Here is an 18,891-nt window from a genome sequence, read left to right as displayed (position 1 = left end):
ATTTCCGAATGACATGCAAAATTGGCTTTCATCCGGAAAAAGTACTTTGGACCAGTGAACAATAGTCCAGTGCTGCTTCGCTGTAGCCCAAAAGTGGCTTGACCTGGGAATGCGGGACCTGTAGCCCATATCCTGATATGCTAATTTTTAGAGACAGGAATTTTGGGTTTTCATGAGCTGTATGCAAAAATCATCAGTATTAAAACAATAAAAGACCTGTAATATTTCAGTTGGTGTGCAATGAATCTAAAATATATGAAAGTTTAATTTTTATCATTACATTATGGAAAATAATGAACTTTATCACAATATGCTAATTTTTTTTGAAGGACCTGTGTGTGTGTGTGTGTGTGTGTGTGTGTGTGTGTGTGTATATATATATTTGTACAAATATATATATTTGTACTTGTGCTACATATGATGAATCTTTCAGATAACCTACTCTATTCAGATAATGTTCTTAAACCTCTGATTTCTTCATTTACCTCTTCGGTGATCTTATTGATGTCCTTACTTTCTTGTATTGACACAGTAGCCTAAACAAAGTAGCATACATGGTTTAAACTTATTTACAAAACATACATAGCAAATCAAGTTATGATAAAACTAAAATACACAAGTCCATAAAACTCCAAGGTCACATGTGTAAGCTAAAAATATTTAAACACTCACTATGATTATCGATTAAGTGTTCTGGGCTGAACAATATATTATTCATGCTATGTAGATTATAATACCAACATTTACAAGATTGCAGAACACTGCATGGACAAACAGTCATCCAGCTTGCATTACGTAAAACTAGGGTGTTTTGATTTCTCAGAGCCTGTGGACATGTATCATGTGGCTTCTATTTTGAGTGTTAGGTGATGTTTCTTCAGCAGTTTTAATGTGCCACCATGCCACCATCAGGCAGCTTAAACCTCAGTTATTAGGACTGCCTAATATTTCTGAATGGGCATTGCATTCCTGCACTCAACAATGTCTGCGACTGGTTACTATAAAAAATGTTTTTCAATAGAAACATTTGATGCAAGAGAAGATCGAAACAGAATGCAATATTCTGCATGTTTCATATTTGGTTAATCAAGGACCTGTAACTGTAATCACAATCATTTTTATTTATTTAAATGTGCAGCCCCTGTAGCTTTTTATTTTGCCATAAATGTGTGTGTATTTTTACAATCACCTGGACCAGGTGGTGTCTCTGCAGTGCTGGTACGGTGTAGTGTTGTCTGACGTGGGTCTCACAGTAAGACGCAGTGCAGGTCAGACAGGATTTCACAGCTTTGAGCTTCATCTCAGTGCAGATATCACAGGGCACATCTTCAGGTCCAGCGTAGCAGTGAGCAGGAAGAGCAGGACTAAATCCTGCCTTCTGGAGTTCCTCGATCAGTTTAGACAAAGCAACATTTACACTCAACACAGGACGATCTCTGAACCTCTTTCTGCACTGAGGACAAGCGTAACCTCCAGCTTGAGTTGGTTTGCTCCAGTAGATCTCAATGCAGTGTTTGCAGTAACTGTGTCCACAGGGCATGGAAACTGGATCCTTAAAGACCTCTGTGCACACTGGGCATCTGTAGTGATCCTCTGTCAGCAGAGTGGCTGAAAGTGTGCTGTGGGAACATCTTCCGTTATTATTCGACTGTAAAGCATTTATTATAAACACAGCTCAAAAAAGTAAACAAAGAAGAGAACAGAGTATACAATGCCTTCTTATTTCACAAAATGGGACACTTAAAACTATGCTGCAAATGTTTTTTATTATTGTAACTGCAAACCTTGCAAGTTTTATATTTGTGTGTACGTTTTCGCTGTTCTTAAAGGAACAGCTAAATTTTTCTAAAGTGTTTAAGTAAACTGACAAAATCCAATTTTAAACTATGGGCAATTTGGTCAGCAAATTGAGAAGCATCAGCAATTAAACTCCTTAAAGTTCGATCCTTTATAATAATTCTTCTCCAGAAAGTCTCAACTTTTAATTTGGGAAATTTCTTATGTATAAATTCAGCATAACTAACTTTTATTACAAACTCATCAAAGCATACAATCTCATACCTTTTGACCCTGTAATTCTGTGCTTCATCTCTGAATGCAATCGGTCTGTCCATTGAATGCTCACTTTTCACAGATGTGAGGGAAGGTGTTGGAGATGAAGCTTCATTTGGCTTTAAACTTGAGCAGGAGAGACAAAATGCATTCAATAAAGCACAGTATATGCTATATATGCAAACAAGCACAGTACAGTAAGCATGCTGACTTTAATCCCCTGACAGAGCAAATTCTCATACTTCTCTCCCATGAAACTATGAGCTTCACTTTTGAACGCAATGGGTCGATCCATTGACTGATCACTTTTCATAGAAAGGTGTGAGAGTGCTGGAGATGGTGCTTCATCTGGTCTCACCCTTTGGTACGTGGAGAACAATTAGAGAAAATTATTAATCATTACAGATTCTAACAGCCTAGAAAGCAGAAGGAGAAACAAATGTAAGGAGACAATGTAAATTATCATACATTTGTGCTGCATTGTTGAACGCAATGTGTCTATCCATTGACTGATCACTCTTTACAGACAGGAGTGAGGGTGCTGGAGATGGTGCTTCATCTGGTCTCAGACTGTGAGAGTTAAAGCATAGTTGTTTGATTTGTAAATCGGACCTCTGATGTACACAATTCTTTAAGTTAACCATTTCAGTGATTTTAAAACGAATTCTCTTTTTACTTATATTACACTCACATTTTTAATAAAAGTTTATTTTTTTATGTTGCTAAGAAGATAAGTGTATAGCAAAAATTCAGGAGTTACAACCACATTTAATTTAATCTGTTAAATAATTATTTTGTAAGTCTCTATTTTCAAATAGTTAAATATATCAGTAAAAACATTAAAGTCAGTGTGTTACTCTATTTCAAAAATCAAAATAGAATCATAGAAGTTTTGTGGTATTAAAAACTACTGAATTTTGGCATTGTAAGCACACAAAAAGGACATGTATATCTGATCAAAGAATTAATTTTCTCATACCGTTTAACACTGTATGGCTGAGTTCTGTCTTTGAATTCAATCGGTCGGTCCATTGATTGGTTGCTTTTTAAAGAGAGGTATGAAGTTACAGGAGATGGTGCTTCATCTGGTCTTAGACTGTCAGGATGAGACAGAAAATTAATTGTCTAATCATTTTTTTTGTCTTTATCATGCAAACACACCATTTAAAAAGTAAATTATCATACATTGCTTACCCATTGTAACTAGGGGTTTCACTGTTGAATGCAATGGGTCTACCCATTGACTGATCACTTTTCATAGAAAGGTGTGAGAGTGCTGGAGATGGTGCTTCATCTGGTCTCACCCTTTGGTACATAGAGAACATTTAGAGAAAATTATTAATCATTACAGATTCTAACAGCCTAGAAAGCAGAAGGAGAAACAAATGTAAGGAGACAATGTAAATTATCATACATTTGTGCTGCATTGTTGAACGCAATGTGTCTATCCATTGACTGATCACTCTTTACAGACAGGAGTGAGGGTGCTGGAGATGGTGCTTCATCTGGTCTCAGACTGTGAGAGTTAAAGCATAGTTGTTTGATTTGTAAATCGGACCTCTGATGTACACAATTCTTTAAGTTAACCATTTCAGTGATTTTAAAACGAATTCTCTTTTTACTTATATTACACTCACATTTTTAATAAAAGTTTATTTTTTTATGTTGCTAAGAGGATAAGTGTATAGCAAAAATTCAGGAGTTACAACCACATTTAATTTAATCTGTTAAATAATTATTTTGTAAGTCTCTATTTTCAAATAGTTAAATATAACAGTAAAATCATTAAAGTCAGTGTGTTTACTCTATTTCAAAAATCAAAATAGAATCATAGAAGTTTTGTGGTATTAAAAACTACTGAATTTTGGCATTGTAAGCACACAAAAAGGACATGTATATCTGATCAAAGAATTAATTTTCTCATACCGTTTAACACTGTATGGCTGAGTTCTGTCTTTGAATTCAATCGGTCGGTCCATTGATTGGTTGCTTTTTAAAGAGAGGTATGAAGTTACAGGAGATGGTGCTTCATCTGGTCTTAGACTGTCAGGATGAGACAGAAAATGAATTGTCTAATAATTTTTTTGTCTTTATCATGCAAACACACCATTTAAAAAGTAAATTATCATACATTGCTTACCCATTGTAACTAGGGGTTTCACTGTTGAATGCAATGGGTCTACCCATTGACTGATCACTTTTCATAGAAAGGTGTGAGAGTGCTGGAGATGGTGCTTCATCTGGTCTCAGCCTTTGGTACATAGAGAACATTTAGAGAAAATTATTAATCATTACAGATTCTAACAGCCTAGAAAGCAGAAGGAGAAAAAAGTGTAAGGAGACAATGTAAATGCTCATACGTTTGTGCTGCGTTGAACGTAATGGGTCTTCCCATTGACTGATCACTCTTTACAGACAGGAGTGATGGTGCTGGAGATGGTGCTTCATCTGGTCTTAGACTGTCAGGATAAGACCGTTTTTAAGTTTAACAATGAGAAGATTTACACCCTAAGGATAGTTGCATGTCTAATAAATTGGTTATTATATATATATATATATATATATATATATATTGCTATGTGGCAAACAAGTTACCAGTAGGTTCAGTAGATTCTCAGAAAACAAATGAGACCCAGCATTCATGATATGCACGCTCTTAAGGCTGTGCAATTGGGCAAATAGTTGAATTAGTTGAAAGGGGTGTGTTCAAAAAAATAGCAGTGTGGCATTCAATCACTGAGGTCATCAATTTTGTGAAGAAACAGGTGTGAATCAGGTGGCCCCTATTTAAGGATGAAGCCAACACTTGTTGAACATGCATTTGAAAGCTGAGGAAAATGGGTCGTTCAAGACATTGTTCAGAAGAACAGCGTACTTTGATTAAAACGTTGATTAGAGAGGGGAAAACCTATAAAGAGGTGCAAAAAATGATAGGCTGTTCAGCTAAAATGATCTCCAATGCCTTAAAATGGAGAGCAAAACCAGAGAGACGTGGAAGAAAACGGAAGACAACCATCAAAATGGATAGAAGAATAACCAGAATGGCAAAGGCTCAGCCAATGATCACCTCCAGGATGATCAAAGACAGTCTGGAGTTACCTGTAAGTACTGTGACAGTTAGAAGACGTCTGTGTGAAGCTAATCTATTTTCAAGAATCCCCCGCAAAGTCCCTCTGTTAAAAAAAAAGGCATGTGCAGAAGAGGTTACAATTTGCCAAAGAACACATCAACTGGCCTAAAGAGAAATGGAGGAACATTTTGTGGACTGATGAGAGTAAAATTGTTCTTTTTGGGTCCAAGGGCCACAGGCAGTTTGTGAGACGACCCCCAAACTCTGAATTCAAGCCACAGTACACAGTGAAGACAGTGAAGCATGGAGGTGCAAGCATCATGATATGGGCATGTTTCTCCTACTATGGTGTTGGGCCTATTTATCGCATACCAGGGATCATGGATCAGTTTGCATATGTTAAAATACTTGAAGAGGTCATGTTGCCCTATGCTGAAGAGGACATGCCCTTGAAACGGTTGTTTCAACAAGACAATGACCCAAAACACACTAGTAAACGGGCAAAGTCTTGGTTCCAAACCAACACAATTAATGTTATGGAGTGGCCAGCCCAATCTCCAGACCTTAATCCAATTGAGAACTTGTGGGGTGATATCAAAAATGCTGTTTCTGAAGCAAAACCAAGAAATGTGAATGAATTGTGGAATGTTGTTAAAGAATCATGGAGTGGAATAACAGCTGAGAGGTGCCACAAGTTGGCTGACTCCATGCCACACAGATGTCAAGCAGTTTTAAAAAACTGTGGTCATACAACTAAATATTAGTTTAGTGATTCACAGGATTGCTAAATCCCAGAAAAAAAAATGTTTGTACAAAATAGTTTTGAGTTTGTACAGTCAAAGGTAGACACTGCTATTTTTTTGAACACACCCCTTTCAACTAATTGCCCAATTGCAATGCCTTAAGAGCGTGCATATCATGAATGCTGGGTCTTGTTTGTTTTCTGACAAACTACTGAACCTACTGGTAACTTGTTTGCCACGTAGCAATAAAAAAATATACTAAAAACCTTGTTTATTCTGGTTAGTCACATTGTACTGCTATTATTTTGAACAAGACTGTATATATATATATATATATATATATATATATATATATATATATATATATATATATATATATATTGTTGATATGATTTTTTCAATCAAACAAGCGCACTATTTAAAACAAGTAAATTATCATACCCTTTGTAACTAGGGGTTTTATTTCTTAAAAATTTTTGGCGATCCAATGACTGATCACTTTTCATAGAAATGTGTGAAAGTGGTGGAGATGGTGCTTCATCTGGTCTCAGCCTTTGCTCCAAGGAGAACAATTAAGAGAATATTATTAATCAAAAGAGATACTCAAAGCCGAAGAAGTTGTTTTGCAGCTAATAAATATTTTCCAAATCACAATATCTTCAACCTCTTGACAATGTAAATTCTCATACTTCTCTCCCATGTACCTTTGTGCTGCACTGTTGAACGCAATGGGTCTTCCCATTGACTGATCACTCTTTACAGACAGGAGTGAGGGTGCTGGAGATGGTGCTTCATCTGGACTCGCCCTTTGGTACATGGAGAACAATGTGAGATTATTATTATTTATCATTACAGATTCTAAAAGCCTAGAAAGCAGAAGGAGTAACAAAGGCAGTTTAACAATACACAAGAAATACACAAAGCGAAACAAGCAGCTTTGCAGCTTATACATTTTTTCTTTATTATACAATAAGCACAATATCTTCAACCTTGTGACAATGTAAATTATCATACTTCTCTCCCATGTACCTTTGTGCTGCATTGTTAAATGCAATGGGTCTTCCCATTGACTGATCACTCTTTACAGACAGGAGTGAGGGTGCTGGAGATGGTGCTTCATCTGGACTCGCCCTTTGGTACATGGAGACAAAAATGTCTTGTAAAAAGCTGAAATAATAAAAAAAAGCTGAAAGTCAATTAAAATTAAACAAATATTTTTGGAATGGAAGGTCCTACAATTCCTCTACACATACTAAATAAGCAGCACTTCACAAACTAGCATTTGTTTAATATTTAAAGCTACACCATGTAGGAGAGACCAGGTATAGTTGTAACACTGAGAGAGTTGTACCAATTTGACGAATCACAGATAAGATAGGAGTCATATGACAGTTTCAGTTTTCTCTGGCTTCCTTTATGATCCCACATGGAGGTTTTCCAGTCTGTATTGCTATCTCTCCTGAAGCTACAGCAAAAAAATCTAATACTGAGGTAAGAAAGTAACAACAAAATAATATTTTGTAAAGTACTTCTACCATTGTAGATAATGTTGTATGAGTTATATCAGGTCAAAGTGTAGTTTCTCTAGTTAATAATGGTGTATCAACATACAAACTCCATATTCACACATATTTTATTGTTGCAGCCATTCAATTAAAATAAAACAGTTGTTGTAGCATATCACTTTGAGTACACTTAGTTTTTGTGCATTTTGTCTACCTGTTAGGTCTAGCTTAGTTTGATAAGTGTTAGTGCAAAGTTTATTCAACAGAGGTACGGACACAGGTGATACTTAGAAAGGTGGTGACACTCAGACTAAGGATGATGGAGAAGACGATGATGAAGGTGAAGAAGATGATGATGGAGATGAAGAGGATAGCAGGTGAGGGCTTCAAAGAAGGACAGGTAGTCAAGGTTAGATCGGTGCGAGACCAGACGGTGAATGTGAAGGTGAGGAGAGCTTATGTAGTGTTGCTGGTGATGGTGCCCAGGTGTTCAGAATTCTGGTGATGGTGAACGATTGGGCGTGGCAGTGTCTGATGGCTGTGAGGGCATGACAGCACCCCCTCCTCCACAGGCGGCTCCTGACGGCTGGGACGGGCGGCGACAGGGTCTGCCATGGCCCTGAGGAGCAGGTTGGTCAGGGTGGTCTTGATGGAACTGAGTTAGAAGATTGGGTTCCAGCACATCATTCCTGGAGGTCCAGCTCGGCTCCTCAGGAACTGTAGTCGCCGTGAGTCGAGGATGGCTCTCACCCGGTAGACAGATGGGTCATCGATGGTAGGAGGAGGAGGAATGGCACCATCACCAGGATCTGTGGGTGAAGAAGGGACAGGTTCAGTGAAGGGTTTCAATAGTGATACATGAAAAGAAGGTGCAATTCTGTAGGTGGGAGGAAGGTGAAGACGGTAGGTGACTTCGTTCAGCTGCCTGTCTATCGTAAATGGTCCGATGTACCGGGGACTCAGCTTATGGCACGGCAGCCGGAGACGGATGTCCCGTTTGGAAAGCCAGACCTTTTGGCCTGGCTGGTACTGCGGGGTGGTCTGCGCTTGACGTCAGCCTGGTGCTTGTGTCTCTGGACTGCCTGCTGGAGTTGCACGTGCGCTGAGTCCCAGACCCTCTCGCTCTGGCGGAACCAGTAATCCACCACTGGGACCTCCGAGGGCTCACCCATCCAGGGGAAGAGCGGTGGTTGGTAGCCGAGGACACATTGGAATGGGGTGAGCCCTGCGGTGGACTGCCGGAGGGAATTCTGGGCGTATTCGGCCCAGGGCAAATACTGGCTCCAGCTCTCCTGGTTCTGGTGGCAGTAGACCCGCAGGAATCTCCCGATCTCCTGGATCTTCCGTTCAGTCTGGCCATTGGCCTGAGGATGGTAACCTGATGAGAGGCTGACGGATACCCCTAGGAGACGGAAGAAGGCGGTCCATACTCTAGAGATGAATTGGGGTCCTCGGTCAGAAACGATGTCTTCCGGAAGCCCAAAATTTTGGAAGACTTGGGTGAAGAGTGCCTCAGCGGTTTCCAACGTGGTAGGTAAGCCTTTGAAGGGGATGAGTTTGCAGGATTTTGAAAATCGGTCGACAACGACTAGGATACATGTGAAACCTTGGGATGATGGCAGGTCGGTCATGAAGTCGATCCCCAGATGGCTCCAGGGTCGCTCGGGGATCGAAAAAGGGACCAGCTTGCCCTCGGGGAGTCTCCTAGGGGTGTTGGCAATGGTGCAGACTGAACATCCCTTGATGAATCGGGAGACGTCCCGAGGCATGGCGGGCCACCAGTAGCGGTGGCGGAGGAGCGAGAGGGTCCTTCTCCTGCCTGGGTGTCCAGAGCCCGGTGAAGAGTGAGCCAAGTCCAGAAGGGGCAGGCGATGATGAGGCGGGACATAGAGGCGCCCTTCTGGACCTCCCGCCGGAGCAGGCTGTTGGGTGTTCTCCTATTGGATCTGTTCGTGGAGAGCCCACTGGATCAGGCTGACAACCATGGCTGGAGGGAGGATGGTTTCAAGGTGCTCGGGCTCAGGGTTGGCTTGGTGGAGACGGGAAAGGGCATCCGCCCGGTTGTTTTGGTTCCCTGGGTGGTATGTCACCTTGAAATTTAATCTGGTGAAGAAGAGGGCCAAGCGGGCCTGACGATGATTCAACCGTTTGGCGTCAAGAAGGTATTCTAGGTTACGATGGTCTGTAAAGACTTCAAACAGATGTTCCTCTCCCTCCAGCCAGTGTCTCCATTCCTCCAGGGCGAGATTGATCGTCAGGAGCTCCCGGTTGCCGATATCGTAGTTCTGCTCCGCCGGGGATAGCTTTTTGGAGAATAAGGCACATGGATGGAGTCGTGAGGGTGTCCCCTGCCACTGAGACAGAACCGCTCTGACCCCGGTCTATGAGGCGTCCACTTCAATGATAAACGGAAGATGAGGATTGGGGTGGACCAGGATCGGAGCGGACTGGAAGGCATTCTTCAGCTGTTGGAAGACCTCCGTGGCTGATGGAGTCCAGGACAGAGACTTGGGCCAGTTCTGGAGCAGAGAAGTGAGTGAGGAGCTGAGCAGGCTGTAATTCTTTATGAAGCGACGGTAGAAGTTGGCGAATCCCAGGAAGCGCTGCAGCTCCTTGATGGTATTGGGCTGTGGCCAATGGGTGATGGTGTCCACCTTCCTCCGGTCCATCTTGACTCCATGGTTGTCTATGATGTACCCAAGAAACTGGACAGTAGAGACATGGAACTCACACTTCTCGAGCTTGAGGTAAAGGTGATGGTCTCGGAGCTTTTGCAGGACTTGACAGACATGCTCTTCATGCTCCCTCAGGTCACTAGAATAGATGAGGATATCATCGATATAGACAATGACCAATTTGTTTAAGAATTCACGAAATACCTCATTCATGTAATTTTGGAAGACGGAGGGTGAGTTGGACAGCCCATACGGCATCACCCGATATTCATAGTAACCTGAGGGAGTGATGAAGGCTGTCTTCCACTCGTCTCTCTTGCGAATGCAAATGAGGTTGTAGGCACTTCTGAGATTTAGCTTGGAGAAGATGGTTGCCCCACAGAGTTGTTCCAGGGCTGAGGGGACCAGAGGAAGAGGCTAAAAAAATTTGACGGTCTGAGAATTAAGGTGACGGTAGTCGATACATGGCCGCAAGCCTCCATCCTTCTTGGCCACGAAGAAAAAGCTTGAAGTGGCAGGGGAGGTTGATGGTCGGATGAACCCTTGTTGGAGCGCTTCGTGCACGTACTCCTCCATGGCCTTCTGTTCCGGGATGGACAGAGGATAGATGCGGCCCGGTAGAATAGCCCCAGGCAGGAGGTTGATGGCGCAGTCCCATGGCCGATGAGGTGGAAGTTTGGTAGCAACCGCTTGCTGAAGACATCCTGGAATGCCCGGAAAAGCTGGAGGAATGGCCAAGTTGACTTGAGTATAGGGAATCTCGACTGAGGTGGATTGCACAGGCAATGATGAAGGAACTGACGATGATGATGGACCCTTTCGGCGAGGACGATGAATACAACGATCAAAGCAGTTCTCACCCCATTGCAGGATCTCTCTGGTGGACCAGTGCATATGCGGCTGGTATATTAACCAGGGGCGTCCCAGGATGATGGGACGCCCCTGGTTGACTCCTCCAGCACCATGAACGTGATGGTTTGCTCATGCAGATGACCAACGTGTAGTGTAAGTGTGGGGGAGAAATGGCGGACATGACCTCGGCCCAGCGGTGTTCCCTGAATGGTGGTGATTCTGAGGTCGACTGGACAACGTTGACGTTGGGAGGTTAACTTTTCGAGGGTTTGCTGACTGATGAAGTTTCCCACTGACCCGGAGTCAATGAGCGCTTGTGCTGCAACAGATGAGTGAGAATTACAAACGAATACTGCCGTCTTGGTAAGGTTTGTAACGTCATTTTCCGTTATGTAAATTTTCCCGCCATTTTTAATTAACTGAAAACCAACTTTTTCGAACTAGTCCTAGGCCGTTTGTCCGATTTACACGAAAATTATACCAGTTCATCCTCAGACAGTGCTGACAAAAAGTTATGGAATTCAAGTTGATTAGTCAAATCGTTTTTGATTAGCGCGCGAACAAATTTTACGTAGCCCTTGTGAAAACAAACTAAAGGCTATATCTCCGCAACGCTTTGTCGTATTCAAACCAAACTTGGTACGTGTCATCACAAGCATGACCTGAGGCAACCTGCAGCGTTTCGGCGCAGCGCCACCTACTGGTCAGGAGATAGCAAAAATGGCTTTTTTTGGCTTATAACTTCTGAACCGTTTATCCAAAAATCATAAAATTGGTCTCATTAGATTCAGGGCATAATGCCGAGTCGAAGGATATCTGATTTTCCCATGTCGGCCATTTTGGGCGTCGGCCATTTTGGGCGTCGGCCATTTTGAATTATGTGCTTAAATGCTGTATTTTACGAACGCATGAACGAATCGTTACGAAACTTGGTATGGGTCATCACCACGATGCCCTGAAGTAGCCTGAGAAGTTTCGAAACAGCGCCACCTGGTGGAGAATTTTTTTTCCCCAAATGCTTATAACTTTGGGTGTGGTTGAGATATTTCAATGGGAGTAACTTTTTTGTACTCCTGAATCCTTGCTGAGTCCAACGATACCAAATTTGCCAGGTTTCGATGTACGGTTTGGGCAGCGTGGTAATTAAGTGCTTATAAAACATTAGCTGATATCTTGGAAACCGCTAGTCCGATCAAGACGAAACCAGCGTCAGAAAATCGGAAACATAGGTCGATAGCTATATGTTAATGCCCAAATCTCAAAATATTTATAGTAAGGGGAAGTAAAATCCAATCAAAGTCAGTCATTTTGTATGTGTTTTTTTACATAAATGTCTATAACGCCGAAACAAAATGAGATATTTCCACCAAAATTGACACACACTTCTATGGGCTCACTCCGAGGACACACAAAAAAATTGGTATGATTGTGCCACTTGGTGGCGCTATAATTAAACAAAACGTGTAATTGTCTCTTTTTTTGCTTAAAAATTGTCTACAAATGTCTTTATTATTTTTGCAGTTGGTCTGCTGCTGGCTTCCTCGTTTGCTTTTCTTGCGCTTGGCCCCTATAATGGCTGTGTAAGACTGAAAAAACTAGTATATGCCGAAATGTCTGAATGAAGAACAAAGACTCTCTGAGAAAATAAGGAAATTAACATCTGAACTGTCCCTCACACACCACTGGAGACGCAAGTCTCACCTCACTATCAGCTAATCTACATCTTTCCCTATTGACTCCCTGTCCCCCAATTCATTCCCTCTCTCATGCTGAGATCACTGAAAATGCATCCAGAATCTCTATATTACAATGTCAATCCACACGATCGAGTATCATATGTGTTTGATATCGTTTGAAATGTGTCAGTGCGACTGGTACAAATATCTCAACTCCACAGAAGTAAACTAGAACATCATGAATGTTTTAAGGGTTTAAAGATATCTTTCCTTGGTGTATGGTGGGTGTGGCGTTCAGCCATTTGGCCTCTCTTCTAATCAGGTCTATAGGACCTGATCAATGCAAATTCCTATTGTTAACTAGTGTTTCCATTTGAAAGAGTTTCAAATGGTTCTGGGTATGTATCTGGTTCTGGGTATTTAAGGAAATGTTGCAAAGAGCTCAGGGCTCGATACTGTACTCAGGTCAGCCCGTAATGCTGGACGTTTTAACCCATGCAGCATTATGTAACCTTGATAAGTCAGGTATACATCTCATTCTTTACTTTAGAGTATTTGATGTGAAGTATACCTTTGAATTGATTATGTAATTGGCGTTATACATTTACCTGATTGTTAATAAATTGTTATACTTTGATTGATTCTGACTTGCTCTGGAATTATTCAGGTTATGAACGGACATAATTACAACAAAGGGTTAAACCGAATAATTAAATGTGTAGTTAAACTATTGAAGAATGACCAAATAACCAATTGGCATTCTAACCCAAATTCTAAATTATCATTAAATGGAGTCAGATAACGAGGAATTGGAAATAAAATCCTTTATGCCCCGCTGAAAAGACCGAACGCGCAGCGACCTTCACCCGCCGATCGTTAGCCTCCATTGGGACGATTTGGGCGGCCTTACAATTTGGTGACCCGGCGACGTGATGTTGCAACTCTCTTACGAGCAACGTCTTTTCAGTGAAGTATTGGATTTTAAAAACCAACAAGAGGTTTGAGCTTCTCTTTCTTCAACTGCTGTGGTAAGTACATTTTCATTGCCTTTTAGAACTGTTGAGGGAAAGTTTATCTGCAACTCACACATATAGACACATTTATAGAACGGGTCGGTATACCCACTATAGATCGGAACCGTAGAAATCCGATATTGTGTAAGAATTAGACGTGAAACATGACTTTCCAGGGACAGCACAGCTGTAGTGTAGATGAGGAAATTATGGGAATACTAGGCGTACAACTACAAGATCTCCTCTTTCAATTAAGCGACAAAGGATTTAACATGAAGTGGACCAATAACGAAATTATATCCTGGTATTCTGCTAAGGGCGCGCAACTAAAATCAAAATCAAAATACAAGAGAATTCCCGCTGCAATTGTTTATTTGCTTCGTCGTAACGACCTCAAAACAATGGCCGAGAATGAACGAACGATAACAAATATCAAAGAAATTGAAAGATTGCGATCGGACGAATTACAAAAGTTAAGAGCAAAAGTCGAAGCGGCAGCATACGAGCAACGAGGGTGGGCTAGACAGCGCGAAGAAATGGCAACAAAAATCGATCAGCTCCAAAGAAAACTGCAAACCGGCAATAACTACATATCTGCTCTCGAAGACTGTTGCGATAATGTAGGATTTCCAGTAGCCGCAGATAAACAAGCAGCACTGGATGACATTTGTGATCTTGAGAATCAAAATGATGATGATGCCGCATTAACATACAAGCCACAGAGAGAAACTCGTAACCGAGCTCCTGTGTTAAGGCACGATGGGCCAAAAGAACAATGCCCGGTAAAGACTCGCACAAAGTGTAATGACAAACTCCAAAAGAAGTCTAAACCTGCTGCAAAAACTGAGACTTTAAACTTCAGAGATTGTAAAAGTCTACGTAATGTGGAACCATTTCAATTATTAAGTCTAGATGCTAGATGTAAAGAAGTGGATTCTAAAAACACAGAAGCAGAAAAGTCTAAGGCAAAGATTCAAGATCTTCAAACACAGCTAAATAAATTACTAACTGAGCTGTTAGCCCTGACTGAGAAGTGTAAAAATCAGGAGGAGACCATTGCAGATCTCAAGGCTGAACTAGTTGCTAAAAAGTTCATGCCTCCCAAAACGCTTAACAGTGATGGGACTAAAAAGCATGTTCATTTCTTAGATGAGATGACCTGCTCTAATGATTCTGAAATGTTTAGTTCAGAAAATGCATGTGCAACTCGAGGAAGTGTGCCTATTTCAGTTCTTAAGGTGATGCAGCACCGCAATAGCGCAGAGTCATGTACCAGACCGCATGGTGCTCAAGCATTAGAGAATCATGAAAATCCTCAAACTCCAGGAGAACAAAGCAGTCAAACCTATGGCAAAGAGAACAGGTTTTGCAGTTCCTGTCAGAAAATTGGCCATTCAGAGGTAACATGCTGGTCATTGGGCAGGGGTCGACCGCCACCTTATTTTCAGAAAAACAGGAAATTCCTTTCTAAGGGTAAAGATAATCGCTCATTTGAAGGTACAACTCTCAGTGAGCTAACTGCACTGTTCATGCAAGGCCTTCAGTTATTAACCTCACTTGCTGGTGGGCTAGTAGCCTAATAGCAATGAGTTTAATAGATAAAACATCCAAATTGCAGTGATCCTGCTTGTATTTTCAAATTTGTAATTGTAAATAAACGTGCGCATTGAACACACATAGTTGTTTGTGTTAATAAAAACACCTAGGCTATTTAAGTTTATTCTTTAAAAAACAAGATTGCTTTACTGTAAGTGTATGAAACACTTAGGATAAAGGTTGTAGATGCTATGCATTCTAGACCATGTATCTTGTGAAAAACAGAATAAATGTGTTTCTTTGTTGAATTTGTTTGTCTCCCATGTGGAGCATAGAATTGCCATGTGGCTACAGTGTTATTTACAATTGCATTAACCATGAAAATACTATAACGTATGTTGTGTTAATAACTCAGTGGATCATGTACATCCATGACACCACAAGACTACGCTCAGGTTAGTAACACGGACTAAAACACAGTTTTTCGGTGGAGCATTAAAGCACACCAGGCTGATGTTTTAGAGCTCCGACTAACACATTGGCGTTCAGATACGTAGACTTGGACTGCGGGTTGAAAGACTAAAGACCTCTTCCGTTTAGAACAATAACAAATTGTTAGACCAATCTAAATAGGGCAACCATAATTCCTGATTGTTGTAATATTGCTCTAATTACGTAGACGTGGAAAACCACGGCATGATTATAGAAAGTCATCATTAGAGACAGTAAGTTGGTCACTTGATTCTGTGGTGGTGGTCATGGGCCTCTGATTAAAAGCAATTTGCATTAATTACGAGAATTCAAATTCAAGGGGACTGAATACAAATATCTTGGAATGATCAACGTGTAGCACGGGCGTCCAAGATATCAGTCGTATAGCCTCTACTGAATGACCAGGACTGACGAGTTTGCGAAAGAGATTGTACTCTGACCGGTGCGAGACTCAATGTTATCGGAATCTTGATTACTGAGTATAACACAATGTATAAGAATTGAATTGAAAGAAAATAGAAACCTAAAGTTAATGATTAACACAATCATTTAAAACCTTTTCATTTTATGGAGTCAGATGAAATAACGAGGTAATACATATAAATACATGTATTGGATTTAATATTGTTGTGTTGCATTGGTTCAATTCCCAGTGCCAAAAGGGAGGGGTTGTGCTGTTATCTTTTGCCTTTACAAGAACACAGCTAGAGCTACATGTGTGGCACTGATAATAGCAAACCAAAATGCAGAAGTACCTAATTTTTTTTACAGGTCACAGAGACCTCAATTAATCAAATATGTGTGTGACATCGTAAGCAGACAACACCAAAACAGGTGAATTAATTTCTGCCCACAGATCTGACTGTAATGAGAGCAACTGGAAATAAAGCCATGGGAACCAACCCATCGAAATTCGAGACAGTATGAGCGATAAAAGCTCTGATTAATCCAGAAAAATTCTCCAGCAGAACTGGGGTTTCTAATGCTCACAGCAGACTGTGAAGGCTCGACTGTAAGAACAGTTTTAAGGTGTCACACACTGTACTAAAACAACAGCAACAATTCAGACCTGGCCGATGAAACTCTGTTTCATTGGGCAGCCAGGATAAAAATTGCATCAGGCATAACGGTGCCATTCAAATAAATCCACACCTGACTGTGAAGCCGTTAATAATGTCAGAATTAACTGTGATTCTCTGCATTGTTTCTGTCTCAGGTTTACAACTGCAATTCCTTGGAGGATGGACACCAGGATGGGGCTAACACCCCCATCAGAGCCAAAACAATGGAATTGTCAGAGCAACTTGAAATGATGGAGATGGGTGCGAATACACTTGATGGGGCCATTCACACTTCACAAAATGTATACATGACCTCCCAGTGTAGCACTGGAACTAAATTTTGCAACACAGATTGTTATTGATAAGACTCCACCCATCTTCCAAAAACAAACACAGAACACAGAACACACACCTCCTTCACTACACCCTCATATCACCTGAAACAGATCAAATCTATCCAGGCTAAACACTACACATCATAGATGACAAAGATGGCATAGAGTCCAAAAGTGTTACTTCACTAAAGATCTATTGTCAGTCTTTTCACACCAACAAATCCAAATAGCTTCACACACACAGGACAGTAGAGTTGGTCCCATGATGACAGTCTATTAAAGACACACATAGCAAACGCTATTCACTACATCCTACCAACTCATAGGACTGCTCACTCTCACACACACACACACACACACACACACACACACACACACACACACACACACACACACACACACACACACACACACACACACACACACACACACACACACACACACACACACACACACACACAGTGACAAGGAATACACAATCCACATTATTGTATGACTAAACATATTTAGATCTGCCTTAATTGCATTGGAAGATTCCTGAACAAACACAGTGGTTATTATATATATATGTATATCTTCATAATTGTGATTGAATATTGAATATTATTGATGATGTTATTATTATATGCATATCATCTATTTAAATATATAAACTGCACTGACTTTTTGCTGCATTTCCTTAGGTAATTCAGACCAAGAATACTTAAATTCCGCTGTCACTTTATCACAGTGATAGTGAAGAATTAGGTGATTAAATACCACCCCACCAATTATGACCTTGAAAAACACTTGAGAGAAGGTGTACCAATCGCACTGCTGACATGAACCCACATTGTTTTTTCTTTTATGTTTTCTTGCATTATATGTTCTTATGCATTTCTCTACGGTTTTAAGTTCATCAGTGTTCAGTCGTTAAGTGGACATTAAGACTCTTTTCAGGTGTCAACTACGGAGAAGCCTTCCACCTATTGAAATCTACCCAGTGAACCACACCATTGGAGGTGTGAGGATTACACAAGGAGAGTCAGATTATCGGGAAGGTGCAGAAGCAGAAGCTTCCCCATGAAGAAGTGACACGTTAACTGAACATTCACCAAGGTCCGAGACTGACTCTATGAATATGCTGTGCTGAACTACAGGTAGAACACCTGAACACATTCACCCACCAGCTGAAACTCAAGCTACACAAACCTGGCGAGACGGTGTCCTGCAAGTGAACAAAGAGCCTTCCGAAGGGCTCTGCAGCTGCTAAGACAATTTCTTCATCTCAAGGATTGAACCAACGTCTAACCAACGTCTAACAGTGATCCCATAGGACCACCAGAGTTTGACCCATTGGGATCAAGAGGTGGAACTGTAAGACTGAAAAAACTAGTATATGCCGAAATGTCTGAATGAAGAACAAAGACTCTCTGAGAAAATAAGGAAATTAACATCTGAACTGTCCCTCACACACCACTGGAGACGCAAGTCTCACCTCACTATCAGCTAATCTACATCTTTCCCTATTGACTCCCTCTCCCCCAATTCATTCCCTCTCTCATGCTGAGATCACTGAAAATGCATCCAGAATCTCTATATTACAATGTCAATCCACACGATCGAGTATCATATGTGTTTGATATCGTTTGAAATGTGTCAGTGCGACTGGTACAAATATCTCAACTCCACAGAAGTAAACTAGAACATCATGAATGTTTTAAGGGTTTAAAGATATCTTTCCTTGGTGTATGGTGGGTGTGGCGTTCAGCCATTTGGCCTCTCTTCTAATCAGGTCTATAGGACCTGATCAATGCAAATTCCTATTGTTAACTAGTGTTTCCATTTGAAAGAGTTTCAAATGGTTCTGGGTATGTATCTGGTTCTGGGTATTTAAGGAAA

The 18,891-nt window shown here is 41.0% G+C and overlaps 1 protein-coding gene across 1 annotated transcript in view; it reads right to left on the bottom strand.

The window, feature by feature from the left end:
- si:ch211-281l24.3 (uncharacterized) overlaps nucleotides 1–18,891 on the bottom strand; it is a 146,062-nt gene that overhangs the window by 109,443 nt on the left and 17,728 nt on the right. The window contains exons 3-16 of the mRNA XM_067450756.1: nucleotides 6,895–6,996; nucleotides 6,570–6,671; nucleotides 6,307–6,417; nucleotides 4,413–4,511; nucleotides 4,193–4,303; nucleotides 3,979–4,095; nucleotides 3,467–3,568; nucleotides 3,247–3,357; nucleotides 3,032–3,148; nucleotides 2,521–2,622; nucleotides 2,295–2,411; nucleotides 2,062–2,178; nucleotides 1,190–1,619; nucleotides 486–536 (exon numbers count right to left, since the gene is read on the bottom strand). Coding sequence (XP_067306857.1) covers nucleotides 486–536; nucleotides 1,190–1,619; nucleotides 2,062–2,178; nucleotides 2,295–2,411; nucleotides 2,521–2,622; nucleotides 3,032–3,148; nucleotides 3,247–3,357; nucleotides 3,467–3,568; nucleotides 3,979–4,095; nucleotides 4,193–4,303; nucleotides 4,413–4,511; nucleotides 6,307–6,417; nucleotides 6,570–6,671; nucleotides 6,895–6,996 — 1,789 coding nt within the window. The remainder of the gene's footprint in view (nucleotides 1–485; nucleotides 537–1,189; nucleotides 1,620–2,061; nucleotides 2,179–2,294; nucleotides 2,412–2,520; nucleotides 2,623–3,031; nucleotides 3,149–3,246; nucleotides 3,358–3,466; nucleotides 3,569–3,978; nucleotides 4,096–4,192; nucleotides 4,304–4,412; nucleotides 4,512–6,306; nucleotides 6,418–6,569; nucleotides 6,672–6,894; nucleotides 6,997–18,891) is intronic.

The sequence above is a fragment of the Pseudorasbora parva genome, chromosome 8 (genome assembly GCF_024679245.1).
Source record: "Pseudorasbora parva isolate DD20220531a chromosome 8, ASM2467924v1, whole genome shotgun sequence".
Lineage (NCBI taxonomy): Eukaryota > Metazoa > Chordata > Actinopteri > Cypriniformes > Gobionidae > Pseudorasbora > Pseudorasbora parva.
This window is presented reverse-complemented; position numbering and strand designations above follow the sequence as displayed.